This window comes from Podarcis bocagei (assembly GCF_964188305.1).
Source record: "Podarcis bocagei genome assembly, chromosome: 1".
Taxonomy (NCBI): domain Eukaryota; kingdom Metazoa; phylum Chordata; class Lepidosauria; order Squamata; family Lacertidae; genus Podarcis; species Podarcis bocagei.
In genome coordinates, this window is record NC_138125.1 from 82579972 (window position 1) to 82592364 (window position 12393).

The 12393-nt window shown below is 41.9% G+C and overlaps 1 protein-coding gene across 1 annotated transcript in view; it reads left to right on the forward strand.

The window, feature by feature from the left end:
* Positions 1-12393, forward strand: part of LOC308593539 (acyl-CoA (8-3)-desaturase-like) — a 35727-nt gene that overhangs the window by 13845 nt on the left and 9489 nt on the right. Inside the window, exons 6-8 of the mRNA XM_081205999.1 lie at positions 8767-8827; positions 10305-10381; positions 12115-12212. Of these exons, the coding sequence (XP_081062125.1) occupies positions 8767-8827; positions 10305-10381; positions 12115-12212 (236 nt within the window). The remainder of the gene's footprint in view (positions 1-8766; positions 8828-10304; positions 10382-12114; positions 12213-12393) is intronic.

Genomic DNA, 12393 nt, shown 5'->3' on the forward strand with positions numbered 1-12393 from the left:
AATGAATGACACCTTGCTAAGAGATCAAGAGATTGTTAAGAAGGCCCAAAAAACGCTAAAGGACTACTTTGAAATAAATTTGAATACTACGGTGGAGAAAAGAACAATCTGGGACGCAAGTAAAGCCGTAATGAGAGGGTTTCTGATACAACAGAATACAATAAAGAGGAAATTTTGGAATGGAAAAAAAGAAAAAATTCTAGAGAAAATAAGCGAAGGAGAGAAAAAGCTGAGAACCAAACCAAAGTCAAAAGAGGTGCTAAGAGAGATCAAATTCCATCAAGCACAATATTCGAAACTGATCAATCAAGAGATTGAGTGGAAAATTAAACAAATGAAGCAGAGATCGTTTGAATCAGCAAATAAATGTGGAAAGTTGCTAGCTTGGCAGCTGAAAAAAAGACAAAAGTTAAATACGGTCACAAACTTGGAGATTCAAGGAAAAATAGTTCAGAAACCAGAAGAAATAAGAAAGTGCTTCCACAGATACTTCAAAGATCTTTATGCACAGGGGCCTCAGAAAGAACCGGAAATAGATCAATTTTTGAGGATAAATGGACTACCTAAAATAAGTCAAGATAAAAGATCAATTCTTAACAGCAAGATAACTCAACAGGAAATTGAAGGTGCCATCCAGAACATGCAGCTGGGCAAATCTCCAGGCCCGGATGGACTTACCTCCAAATATTATAAGACTTTGAAGGACTACTTGATACAACCGTTGTTGGAGGTTTGTAACCAGATCATGGAGGGGAGAAAGGCACCGGAAACGTGGAAAGAAGCATTTATCACATTGATTCCCAAGTCAGAAAGGGAAAAGACTCAGCTTAAGAATTACCGTCCCATCTCACTCCTGAATGTGGATTACAAAATATTTGCAGACATTTTAGCAAATAGACTTAAAAATGTACTAAATGAAGTAATTCACAAGGACCAAGCAGGCTTTCTCCCTGGCAGACATATGTCTGACAACACTAGGAACATTATTGATATACTGGAGTTGTTGCGAATTAGAAACACAAGGGCTGCTTTAATCTTTATTGATGCGGAGAAAGCATTTGACAACATTTCTTGGATGTTTATGAAGAGAAACTTGAAAGGGATGGGAGTGGGACGGGGGTTTGAAAATGGACTAGAAGCAATCTATTCAGAACAAAAAGCTAAATTGATAGTGAACAATGTGGTATCGGAGGAACTCCAAATTGAAAAAGGGACACGACAGGGGTGCCCTTTATCCCCTCTGCTATTTATTTCTGTTCTGGAGGTACTGCTGAATATGATCAGGGAGGACCAGTTGGTGCAGGGTATAGTGGTCGGAGCGAAACAATACAAACTGAAAGCTTTTGCAGATGACCTAGTTATTACAGTACAGGAGCCAGAATCTAGCACAAAAAGAGTTCTTGAACTTATTTTGGAGTTTGGTCGGGTGGCGGGATTCAAGCTAAACAAACAAAAAACTAAGGTTTTGGCCAAAAATTTGACGCCTACAGAGATAGAGGGGTACCAGAGAGAGACAGAGCTAAGTGTGGTTAAAAAAGTGAAATACCTGGGGGTATCTTTGTCCACCAAAAATTTAAATCTATTCAAAGATAATTATGAAAAATGTTGGTCGGAAATTAAAAAAGACTTGGATATTTGGTCAAGATTGAAACTTACCTTGTCAGGCCGAATCGCAGCTATAAAGATGTGTGTTCTGCCAAAAATGCTATTTTTATTTCAAACCCTCCAGGTTGTGGACAGAATGGAATGTTTCGGAAAATGGCAGAAGGATATATCTAAGTTTGTCTGGCAGGGCAAAAAGCCCCGAATTAAATTCAAAATACTAACTGACTCAAAAGAAAGAGGGGGGTTTGCCCTGCCGGATTTAAGGTTGTACTATGAGGCTTCAGCCTTCTGCTGGCTGAAGGATTGGTTTCTGTTGGAAAACACCGATGTCCTAGATCTGGAAGGGTTTGACAATGTTTATGGTTGGCATGCATACTTGTGGTATGACAAGGCGAAGGTTCATAAACTGTTTAAAAACCATATTGTCAGAAAATCAATTTTTGCCGTCTGGATGAAGTATAAGGACTTATTAGAAAGCAAGACCCCGAGGTGGTTATCACCAGTGGAAGCCAAGATTTCTAAAAAAAGGCCCAATATGGAGGCCTACTGGCCAAAATATTGGGAATTGATTGAAAGAGTTGGAGATAATTGGAAGCTCCAAAGCCAGGACAAACTGAAAAATAAGGTGCGAGATTGGTTACATTATGCTCAAATTCAAGAGGTATTTAAAATGGATAAAAAAGTGGGTTTCCAGTTGGAGAAATCGAAACTGGAGACGGAGTTACTAGAACCAAAGACTAAGGTACTTTCGAGGATGTATGACTTGCTGCTTAAATGGAACACACAGGATGAGACAGTTAAATCTGCTATGATAAAATGGGCACAGGATGTAGGACACAACATTATGTCTGAGGACTGGGAAAGGTTATGGAACACCGGTATGAAATTCACGGCATGCAGTGCCTTGAAAGAGAACATTATGAAAATGGTATACCGGTGGTACATGACCCCAGTCAAGTTGGCTAAAATATATCATCTTTCTGATAATAAGTGTTGGAAATGTAAGGAGGCAGAAGGGACATTCTTTCACCTCTGGTGGACCTGCCCGAAAGTAAAGGCCTTTTGGGAAATGATACATAATGAGCTGAAAAAGGTATTCAGATATACCTTTTCTAAGAAACCAGAGGCCTTTCTTCTGGGCATGGTGGACCGGAAGGTGCCAAAGAAGGATAGAACCTTGTTTATGTATGCAACCACAGCAGCTAGGATTCTTATCGCAAAGTTCTGGAAGACACCAGATTTACCCACACTGGAGGACTGGCAGACGCAGCTGATGGACTACATGGAGTTGGCAGAAATGACTGGCAGAATTCGAGATCTGAGCGAAGAAACAATGGAGGAGGACTGGAAAAAATTTAAGGACTATTTGCAAAAATATTATAAGTTGTTTGAATGTTAAGATTGCGCACGATTAAGAAACGTTATGCTTCTGCAATTTACTTAAGTAAATGATAAAGTAAGTATTGATGGAAAAAAACGAGACAAATTAGAAACAAAATATTATGTTTATTAAGAGTGTTAAAATTAAATTACAAATTTTTGAAATTGGTAACATAATAAATTTAAAGGTATAATAAGATGGGAAACAAGATAACAAATTGCTGAACTGGCTAGAATAATGAATGCAATGCCGAGAGGATGCGAGGAGGTCCAAAAGTGAACTGTTGAAAGACGTTATGAAAGTTTCTTAACTTTTTCTTCTTTTTCTTTACTTTTCTTCATATATAAAAAATGTTTCTTGCATGTTGCTATATAAACAAAGCTCTTAACCTATGGAAAGAAACGCAATAAAAAATTTTATAAAAAAAAAAAAAAAAGCCAATGCAATTCTGGGCTGCATCAATAGGAGTATAGCATCTAGATCAAGGGAAGTAATAGTGCCACTGTATTCTGCTCTGGTCAGACCTCACCTGGAGTACTGTGTCCAGTTCTGGGCACCACAGTTCAAGAAGGACACTGACAAACTGGAACGTGTCCAGAGGAGGGCAACCAAAATGGTCAAAGGCCTGGAAACGATGCGTTATGAGGAACGGCTAAGGGAGCTGGGCATGTTTAGCCTGGAAAAGAGGAGGTTAAGGGGTGATATGATAGCCATGTTCAAATATATAAAAGGATGTCATATAGAGGAGGGAGAAAGGTTGTTTTCTGCTGCTCCAGAGAAGCTGACACGGAGCAATGGATCCAAACTACAAGAAAGAAGATTCCACCTAAACATTAGGAAGAACTTCCTGACAGTAAGAGCTGTTCGACAGTGGAATTTGCTGCCAAGGAGTGTGGTGGAGTCTCCTTCTTTGGAGACTCCACCACATTTTAAGCAGAGGCTTGACAACCATATGTCAGGAGTGCTCTGATGGTGTTTCCTGCTTGGCAGGGGGTTGGACTCGATGGCCCTTGTGGTCTATTCCAATTCTATGATTCTATAAGTGTGGCTTTTTATTCACTGCAACCAACTCCTCTCCCAATCAAAATTTAAGCCTGACAGACTGATGGTTCAGTACACCAATAAGTGGCAATGGAATGTCCACCCATTCATCTCTCAGTGACAGACATCTTATGCCCTTTTCAGTGTTCACATCCTGTATTACTAGAGGACTCTTACAGTCTCCCCTGGCACCAGCATGTGATAGCAGTTCCCTTTTCCTCTCCAACATTAAAACATATTTGCTGCTTGGCAGGCTGTCAGCTGTGAATCTCAGTATGACATTTCTATCTCAGGATTTTTACTGTTTTTCCAGGGGAAGTAAATATAAATATGATTGTTGACATACAGTGGTACCTCAGGTTATATACGCTTCAGGTTATATACGCTTCAGGTTACAGACTCCGCTAACCCAGAAATAGTGCTTCAGGTTAAGAAATTTGCTTCAGGATGAGAACAGAAATTGTGCTTTGGCGGTGCGGCAGCAGCAGGAGGCCCATTAGCTAAAGTGGTGCTTCAGGTTAAGAACAGTTTCAGGTTAAGTACGGACCTCCGGAACGAATTAAGTACTTAACCTGAGGTACCACTGTAGTCTCATTTTTTATCTTAAGTGGCTTATTCATCATTTCCTTTTGCTTCCCCTTGACCAAAAAAAGACCCTATTAAAAAAATTCCTGTTTTGTTAGTGGTTAGATTATTCATGAAAGAATTCACCTAAATCTCTATTCACAGTAGCTCCATTCAAGCCCATGTTGCTTTGATTACAGTACTTAGGTACATGGTAGTATTTCAAAAGGCTCCCTTTGTCTGAGACATTCCTTTCATCCATTAAACTTGCTTGCTTGCCAAAGAAAGAAACTTCATAGCAAAGTATGCTGGTTGCTAGCAATCACCTTATTTCCAGTATGTGTCTTACTCCAACAACAACCAATGTTATTATGCATTCCCCTATTCACAGAACAGCAGAAAGTTCTATGGCCTGCACTGCTGTGTTAATTGACTTTGATGAGGGAGCCCTGGAGATTAAGGACTGTATCCAACACTGCAGTTCTGTTCGTGTAACAGACTTCTCTGTGTTCAGTGGAACTTCCCCTTCTTCTCCTGCCACCTGTAGCTATCTGTGCAGCCTCAAAACCTGCTCCAGAAGGTTGGGAGACCCTCCACAGCAGATATTTTTTTTGGGGGGGATTGCAGGGGGAGAAGAGGAAGTTCTGTTGTGTGAGCAGAAATCCTCTTGCACAGTGCTGGATAGAGTCCTTTGGATGTTTTTGTAATATTTGCTTTATATGAGCAAAGGATAAGTGGAGGCAAACAGAAGCTCACACAAGACTGGAGATTCCCCCAGAGGGAAACTTGTTCCCCCCTACTCCACTTTACTATCCCAGTTTTCCTTTCTTAATAATAATAATAATGATAAATTTTTATTTGTACCCCACCCTCCCTGGCCGAGGCCAGGCTCAGAGCGGCTAACATCATAAAAACAACACAATATGCATAAAAACAGACACCAATCATTTAAAATATATCTTAAAATTAATTCAGACAAGTTAAAATCTGGGCAGGTGGCAATTATCAGGATGGAATTGAGAGTGGTTAATACTTGCCAGGACCAACTTTCCACTGATCATACAAGGCCCTTGTGAGTGGGCTTGGGGCCTCCTTCAGGCTTGTTTTATACACCTGCCACTGCTGTCTTTTGGCCTGCCTTTCACTTCCATGCACAAATATACCCTTTACAAACTCTGGTGTGCATCTCAGTTTAAAAACAAGAGAGAATCAGCAATGGAGACTGCACTGTTTTCTAGAAATTTGCCTGACAAAGTAACAGTCAGTCATCATTCTTACCATAACAATAAGTAAATCTGGCCTCTGTAATATACAGGCTCTCTCTCCTCCTTCTTCTTCTGGTCTGGCCTCTCAATGATACCACCTGTTTCACAGATTCACAGCATATATAGTTCCGGACAGTGCCGGTGCCAGGCTGTTTTGCACCCTAGGTAGCTACTTGCACACACACCCAATGGCTAACTTCAATTTTCAACAAAACAGATGTATTGTAGAAAAAATGAAAAGTGCAAAACTGCTAAACTTATTTTAAATTGCAAGAATAAGTAACACAACAATCCTTGATTATCTTTCTCAAATACAAAAGAAAATGTTTTAGCACACCAATCATTTGGAATAGTCTTGTGAATTGTGATGTTAAAAATGCAAGTCTTTTCAAAGTTTCAATTTCGGGCACATCAAAATCTCCCTTTGCATGCCTTTTCCTTTGCAAATGTTGTCACTTCAGGTCAAGTGTTGCAGCTTGAGCATGTCCCCCCCCCACTTTTTCTTTTTTCAAATCCTTTATTATTTTATTCACACAACATACATTCTTTACAACAAACAACTCCAAAATAAACAGACAACTCCAAAATAAAATCATATGTAACAAAACCATAAGTCTCATGTTTTCAAGTCGTATAGATGCCAAGCCAACTACAGTGGTGCCCCGCAAGACGAATGCCTCGCAAGACGGAAAACTCGCTAGACGAAAGAGTTTTCTGTTTTGGAGGTGCTTCGCAAAACAAATCTCCTATGGGCTTGCTTCGCAAGACGAAAATGTCTTGCGAGTTTCTGCGGGTTTTTCCCCTCCCCCCTTTTTCTAAGCCGCTTATCAGCTGATCCGATAAGCCGCTAAAAGCTGCTAATAGCGCTAATCCGCTAATCCTTCAATCCGTCAATGGGCTTGCTTCGCAAGACGAAAAAACCGCTAGACGAAGCGAATCACAGAACGGATTCTTTTCGTCTTGCGAGGCACCACTGTAGTCTCTTTTGCAATGTTGTTGAGCCCGTGTAAGTTTCTGTTAAGTTTGAGCTTTGAGAAACTATTTACAAAATAGAAAACAAAAATAAAATACTATCAGAAATTTATAAGATATAACAAAAACTAATCTGTATTAAAAGGTCAGAACTGCACCCATCTCAGGTCTGTGCCCTAGTTGGCCTAATGACAGCACTGGCCCTGGTTCTGGGTGGTCAGGACCCAAGTGTTTGTTTCATCAGTCTGGAATTAATTCCTGTTGGCTAAATTGCTTTTGGTCTTATCCTGATTCACTCCATCTTGACCTTATCCATTTTTGTAGCTACTTCAGTGTACAATGCATTCTTCTCCTTATTTAGTTGTTCCCTACAAGTGCCTTCTGAGGTGAATCATGAATATTCCTAGTAATGACAAGCAGCAGCAGCAGTGAGGGAGTGGGAGCTTGCACAGGCTGCGTGAAGAAACTGGGGAAGAAGGAGTGAGTGGTGAGGAGGGAGCCCAGGGCCGGGTTTGAAGATGCAAAGGGGTATGTTGCAAAAAGAACAGAACCTGATGCTCTTGTGCTTTTGGTTGGAGGTGGACAGAAATTGCAAACAGGGTTGAATGCAGAAAGGTTTGGAGTGAGCAGCAGGTGGAGCTGCTGGGCAGGCACAGCAAGGGCTCAGCCATTGATAAGGTAGCCAGACTGTGGCGGTTTGCTAGAAAGACTTGAGGAATCGGGCCAATGAAGAGCAAGCAATTAGCCAGTCTGGCTCTGGGCAGAGCCTCCAGGGTTGGGAAAAGTGGCACAGTCCCATTTTGGAAGCCTATCATCCACTGACTCATGTAATCTATATTGAACTTGCAAAGGAAAGCATCGCATACTGAGCCAGACCAGATCTAACTGACTATTATTTACTCTGATGGGCAGCAGTTCTCCAGGATTTCAGACAGGAGGCTTTTCCAACCCTGGCTGGGAAATGCCAGTAATTGACCATTTTGCTCACTTTACTACTGAGCAAGGTCCCTTCCCTTGTATCACTTCAAACTATAGGTGAGAGATTGAATGTTTCAGTACTTTCCCATATAAAAAGCTCAGTGCACGCACAAAATTAGCATATAGTCGTACCTTGGTTTTTGAACAGCTTAGTTCTCAAACATTTTGGTTCCGGTTTGCGAGCTATTTTTGGAAGCTGAATGTTTATCGTGGCTTCCGATTGGCTGCAGGAGCTTCCTGCAGCCAATCAGAAGCCGCGCTTTGGTTTCCGAATGTTTTGGAAGTCAAACGGACTTCCAGAATGGAGTCTGTTCAACTTCCAAAGTACGACTGTATTGGGAAGAGGGGTTCTGGTATATGCTGATCATGTGATTTGATTTGGAATAAGGATGCTTGATAAATTAGAGATCTGTGAATTCTGTTGCCCCTCTGCACCTCCTGGATTAATATGTGGAACAGAACTTGGTTCTCCACCAGCTTGTGCCCTTCCCAAATGTTTGAGCATAGCTCTCAGCTAAAAAATAATAATCAGCATAAGTTAACATGTGTTTTGAGAGAAAATATATTTAGAAATGCATATTCAAATAAGTGTTTGCATGTATTTTTTTGTGTATTTGAGAAGACTAGAGTAATGCAGAAATGGAACAGACAGGGACGAAATCATGCAAAAATGAAAGTGGAAATACAGTCATACCTCATGTTACGTTTGCTTCAGGTTGCGCATTTTCAGGTTGTGTCCCGCGGCGACCCAGAAGTACTGGAAAGGGCTACTTCCAGGTTTTGCCACTTGCGCATGCGCAGACGCGGCAAATTGCGACCCACGTGTGCGCAGACGTGGGTTGCGTTCTTTTCAGTTGCGAACGGGCCTCCGGAACGGATCCTGTTTGCAACCAGAGGTACCACTGTAAACTGATTCATCCATCTATAGCACTTTTCGTGACCATTTTCTCCCTCTTACAGCTTGGTGTAAAGAAAAAGAAGTACATGCCTTATAATCACCAGCATAAATACTTCTTTATCCGTGAGTATAATTTCTTTTCTGCAATGGCTTTTTGGATAGCTTCAGAAGTGGTTTTAGGCAAATTTATGGACGGCAAGGCTGTGCGCTACGTCCAGTTCTAGAGGCCAGTTTCTGGGGAGCGCAAGTGGGGAGCATGCTGTGTGTGAGAACAGGATCCTGGACTAGGTGGCCCCTTGGTCTGATCCAGCACAGCTCTTCTTAGGATCTTACCACATGATTTTTTATCAGAAGTCCACAAAAAACCTGCCATCTCACAAGAAGTTTTAGTAGCTTGCTTTCCTGCTGGTATCTAAGCTAGTCATCTGCAGAATGCAGAAACAAGGAACAAACCTTGCAGTAGAAAAGAAGGTGTTTGTCCTTGGTCACTCGTAGGTGATTCTTACTTTCCATAGGTGACCCAGGGGAGTGAACATTTACTACAACTGAGCCAAAGTATTGCTCACAAGGGGGGGGGGACTTGCAAAATTTAGAGTTCCCCCTCAGTGCCTTTTTTTGTTTTTGTTTCTTCTGTGGTTGTTTGCCATTATAATGATTCATTTTGCTTCCAGTGTTTCCCAATAGGGTGGGAGATGCTTGCTGTCTTTCTGTCTTGTGCCACAAGACTATCCCAACACGACCAATGCTAGCTCTTATCTATCTATCTATCTATCTATCTATCTATCTATCTATCTATCTATCTATCTATCCATCTATTATTTTAAAAGGTGTATCTTACCTGTCAGTATTTCTGCTTCCAGAATGGTTATTGGGCAATGAAACGTAGTTTAAAACAAAGTACCATATTAAAAGCAAAGAGGGGGGGGGGAAACACAGAATAAAGAGGTAGTAGAAGATGGCACTGTGGGTTATACCACAGAGCCTAGGGCTTGCTAATCAGAAGGTTGACGGTTTGAATCCCCACGACGGGGTGAGCTCCCGTTGCTCGGTCCCTGCTCCTGCCAACCTAGCAGTTCGAAAGCACGTCAAAGTGCAAGTAGATAAATAGGTACCACTCCAGCGGGAAGGTAAACGGTGTTTCCGTGTGCTGCTCTGGTTCACTAGAAGTGGCTTAGTCATGCTGGCCACATGACCCGGAAGCTGTAAAGCGGCCAGTAAATCGAGATAAGCACCACAACCCCAGAGTCAGCCACAACTGGACCTAATGGTCAGGGGTACCTTTCCCTTTAGCTTTTAGAAGATAAAACATAATAGGAACATCAGAAATAATACAATTTCAGACTATGAGGCAGAAGGAAAATATGGGGAAATAAAAATGCATTCACCTGGTAACGAAAAGCAGCAAGAGTGGGTGCCTGTCAATCCTCTTGGAGGAAACTGCCGTCAGGAGGGGTTCCACAACTGAAAAGCCCCTTTCTCCTACCCTATTCAAGACTGCAGGGGCACCTAGAGAATATGAGCTGAGTAGGTTTGTGTGGAGAAGATGGGCCACTCATTTCTTTTGAGCCAACTAAGAATGTTTCTCTGAATTCTTCCCTAGTTGGACCACCAGCCCTGGTGCCTTTCTACCTGCAGTGGTACATCTTCTACTTTGTTGTCCAGCGCAAACAATGGGCGGTGAGTATGCCTGAGCCCAGCTTCCCCAGATCAGCTGCCCTGGCATCAACAGAACAGGATTGTTCTATGAGAGCTAGGAGCTCGAACGGAACAGGATTGTTCCATGAGAGCTAGGAGCTCGTTGCACCAGCCGTTTGTCAACGGGACACTTTGTAGGACTCTACATATCTCTCACACCCATACTTAGTTTCCCTGTTTCCCAAAAAATATATTGTCTTTCAGTCTGAAAAAGAAGAAGGCAAAACTATGGATTCGGTTTGTAAACTTGCTGTAGAGAGGGGAGATCTTTAGCACATAGCCATGTCGCTAAACTCACACAAGTTGCTTAGCTTACCTGCTTTCTGTTTTCCTAGCCTCTTTGTCGCTGAGGCTGCAACGCTGCACTTTCATTCTTTAAAAAGGAAATGAACTGGAACTGAAGACTTAAAGCTACTCTTCAGTGTTTATGCTAACATTTCCTCTACACTGGGCGGTTCTCAGTTTGGGTTTTTCCTCTTTCTAAATTAGTTTGCCTCTAGGTTTTTCCAGTTAAAGTTTAACCTCGGACAGTCAAGGCTTAATTGCTACATTAGAGCTGAAGAACTGCATTTTGCAACAGAATGACCTCTTCAAGAGTTATGGTTCAGTTCCTGAGATGCAGTGCCCCTTTTCAGCTGTGGGATATAGATTTATATAAATGGATATTACCAGATCACAGAGATGGACTCTCTTGAAATCCAGCCCTATTAAAACCTATTATAGCAGTAGTTATCACAAGGGTGAGCAAATCAGAGGTGTGGATTGCACATTCTTACAGTGTGGGCAATGGGATTAGGGGATTGAATTGTCCAAAGGCCACAGTTTGTTGGGTAGTATAGATATGCCTAAATAAATAAACAAATAAATAAATAAATAAATAAATAGGGAAAATAGTTAGGATCCTCTGGGAGCCAAAGAGTATGACCTGCTTTAAGCTTGGCTAAGCTTGCACTTTTCTAAACTTACACTTTATTACTATTGCTATTATCATTTATTAAATTGATTTACCACACTTCATCTGAAGATCACCGGGCAGTTTACAACATAAAAACACAAAATTCATAAAGTAATAGCACAAAACAAAACCCCAGCATATTTAAGAGGCCATAGAGTGTTTAATTAGCAAAAGGCCTAGTTGAAAAGGAACATTTTCGCCTGTTACCTAAAGAGGTGTAATGAAGGCGCCAGGCAAACCTCCCCAGGGAGAACATTCCACAAGTGGGGAGCCACTGCAGAAAAGGCCCACTCTCCTGTTGCCACGCTCTGGACCTCTCATGGAGGAGACACACGAAGCCTTAGATGATGATTGCAGGGCCTAGGTCAGTTTGTATGGGGAGAGCCAATGCTTGAGGTATTTGGGTCCTGAGCCATTTAAGGCTTTATAGGTCAAATTCAACACTCTGAATTGGGCCTGGATGGGCAGAAAGAGGGCAGGATGTGGGAAGTGAAAGATTAGATGAGGAATAACAGGAATGCGTATAAGAAACTTCCTGACCGAGACAGGTTTAAGCATGTGGATATTTAAAATAGCTTTGGGAGATGTCTGGGCTGTTACCTTTTCAATATATCAGATTGAGGGCGAGCACAGGTTTAGTGATGGGAGACTGCATAGGTGGCCTCTGAGACTGGTGCCCTACATGAGCAAATTGGTGGGGCAGGTCTGCAGCACTATGACATGGCCTTCTGCAGAGCATTCATCCTTTCCTTTGCGACAGGATCTGGCCTGGATGGTGACTTTCTACATCCGTTTCTTTTTGACTTACTCATACCTACTGGAACTGAAGGGTCTCCTTGGTCTCTTCTTTCTACTCAGGTGAGTTTCATTTGGATGCATACCCTCACCATAACTGATTATTTGGGGTTACCATACAGTCTCTGCAAGTCAAAGATCTTTGTTTGCACTGCAGCGCCACATTCTGGCATGGTCAAGAAACAGAACCTTTCCAGGATATTGAGCCGTGCATTGAGAAGGGCCCCATGGTGTGTGCGCACAC